Source organism: Palaemon carinicauda, chromosome 2 (assembly GCF_036898095.1).
Source record: "Palaemon carinicauda isolate YSFRI2023 chromosome 2, ASM3689809v2, whole genome shotgun sequence".
In the NCBI taxonomy this organism is placed as follows: Eukaryota; Metazoa; Arthropoda; class Malacostraca; order Decapoda; family Palaemonidae; genus Palaemon; species Palaemon carinicauda.
The window spans coordinates 59,697,424-59,699,923 of NC_090726.1; the positions used below are offsets into that span (position 1 = coordinate 59,697,424).

At 34.3% G+C, this 2,500-nt stretch overlaps 1 protein-coding gene across 1 annotated transcript in view; it reads right to left on the minus strand.

Moving 5' to 3' along the window:
* LOC137616874 (ionotropic receptor 21a-like) overlaps nucleotides 1–310 on the minus strand; it is a 22,882-nt gene extending 22,572 nt beyond the window's left edge. Inside the window, exon 1 of the mRNA XM_068346783.1 lies at nucleotides 193–310. Coding sequence (XP_068202884.1) covers nucleotides 193–310 — 118 coding nt within the window. The remainder of the gene's footprint in view (nucleotides 1–192) is intronic.
* Between the last annotated feature and the right edge of the window lie 2,190 nt (nucleotides 311–2,500).

Here is a 2,500-nt window from a genome sequence, read left to right on the forward strand (position 1 = left end):
GGCTGTGTGTGTATTAATGTGTAATCGAGACATCTACACACAAAACAATCTTAACCACACATCGTAGTGGGCCAAATGCACCACTCTTGAGAAACAGTTTATTTATCATAACATGATTTCATGACACATACTAGAGCCAACGATTAAAGATACATAAAATATTGCATATGCAGTAAAGATAAAGCAAATTACCTTTTGGAGGTTCCATAAAGATGATACTAAAATTCATGACACGAGATAACGTCTTGATAATGTCGATATCTCTCCCATAGGGCAAGTGACGATTACCAGAGTCGCTTTCTTCGTACATAACAATTGGCTGCCACAGGAAGACGACTGCCTGGAATGTAAGGTGATGAAAACTAAAGTTTTATATATATATAACAATGGCAAAATTAAACAATGAAGATATTTATTGCGCCTAGGCTAAGTTTTTGTCTTAGTATAGGCCTAGTTAAGCGTCTTGAGCCAGTTGTTTCAGTAAGTGAGTCGGTACTTGTTAATGCAAATCTCAAATTAAATATATTTGGAGACCCAAAACCACTGCTGTCAAATACTTTATCTGACAAGATCTGTGAAAATAATGTCAATTCTGTTGGTATGAATAACAAAAAGGTAAATTTTCCAACTTTTATGACTCTTTACCCTGAAAACAACATCAGGTCAGGAGAGACACTTGTGTGGGCTGAAGTCGTCAAATCTTTCAGAAGATTGACATATGGAATTCCTTTAATTTGAAAACAATTCCTTACCATAAACACCAGTTTGAGTGAAGCTCAAGCCTCTCACCAATCATTTATTTATTAATTTTCTGAAGGAATTGGTTTTCCATGTTGCACCAACCTTACCTTTAGAGTTACCCCTCTGAGGTTGGATGTCTTGTCTGGGAAGAGTCTTTTGTATGGATTGACATCGCTTTCCAGACCCTTGTTAACACGAACGACTTTTGCTTCACCAAACAGTTGATTTATGTAAGTCCACCAGACGTTGTTATGTCCAGACTGTCATGAATACACAGACCAAGAATTAAACACGAATAAAATAGTCACTTTTTAAGACTAACATGTCACTTACTTTATAATAAATACACACTAAATCCTTCTAAATTTTGCTTAATAGAGTATATAAGGAAAGCAGAAAAAAACTTTATGGGTTTTCACTTAAACAATAACAAATGCAGTGGAAGTTACGATGAATAAAACATATATCTATAAAAGAAAGGAAGAATAAATTATGTGACAAATAAACAAAACTTAAAAATCTCACCTTAACTAAGCCAACCATATGTTCAGTTTTCCTCCCCTTCTTAGACTCTACAATAGTTTTGAGGTTGGAAAGAGAAATCCCAGCAAATATATATCTGGAAGGCAATTTTTAACTGATAGAAAGAACCAAATGTACGGCCACTCATATATATATATATATATATATATATATATATATATATGTATATATATATATATATATATATATATATATATATATATATATATATATATATATATATATAGTGTGTGTGTGTGTATGTGTATGTGTACATGTATCTATGAGGATATGTTTGTGCATATAAATGCATCTTTATATATATTTTAAACATATATCTAGTTCAAATACCAAATAGCCTTAGAAAATGAATCCTCCAAGAGACTTACTTTCCGTCGTAATCCCACAAATCGAGATTTGTATTCATGAATATCTCGAAGATTTGAACATCTGTCCCTAAAAAGATGTACCCTCGACATTTTGATGAAACCCAATTCACGGAAGTGAAACTTCTCACGTTTTCAACCTGTAAAATCTGGAAAAAGATTTTTCTATTTTAAGGGGACTTTTATTTTTCTTTCATATTTCTGTGTGGTCTTTTGTAGAGCAAATCTTTTCCCTTTCTGGTCAATGCGTTAACATGGTCACTAGTAATGAGAGTAATGTTAATCATGATAATAAAGAAAAGCATAACAGTATTTGATAGTGTTGTTGGCATTAATACATGAAGCGTTTTAGTAAGTGCCTATCATAGATGGTAATTAATGTAATGATGCGTAAGCTTACCTGCTTGCCATTAGGCAGCAATGCAAGTCTCTGGATGATCTCCGAACTCGTATGGTTTTGTGTGTAGAAGATGACCAACTCACATCCTGATAATTCCTCTCGAATCACCACTAAAAGCAGTCGCATAAGATATGCATTATGATCCATCAGATATGAAGTGATGAAAGCTAAGTCTGGCCTTTCGTCATTTTGGGTTAATTGGAAAATATCTCGTCGTATCCGAGACCGATAATTTGAAGAACCGAGGTCATTAAATTTCTTTTCCAATAGTGACTGGTGCAATATTGTTTTGAAAGTTAAAGCAGCAGGCTTTTTCAGTGGTGCAACATCCGGAGAATAAGCTTTTCTCGGGCTCTCGCCAAGCGGCGTTTGTTTACATGGTGCAGTTGGGGCGGAGTACTGTTTCTCACTCATCGCAAACACATCCATATTGCCCAATCTTATAGGTTTT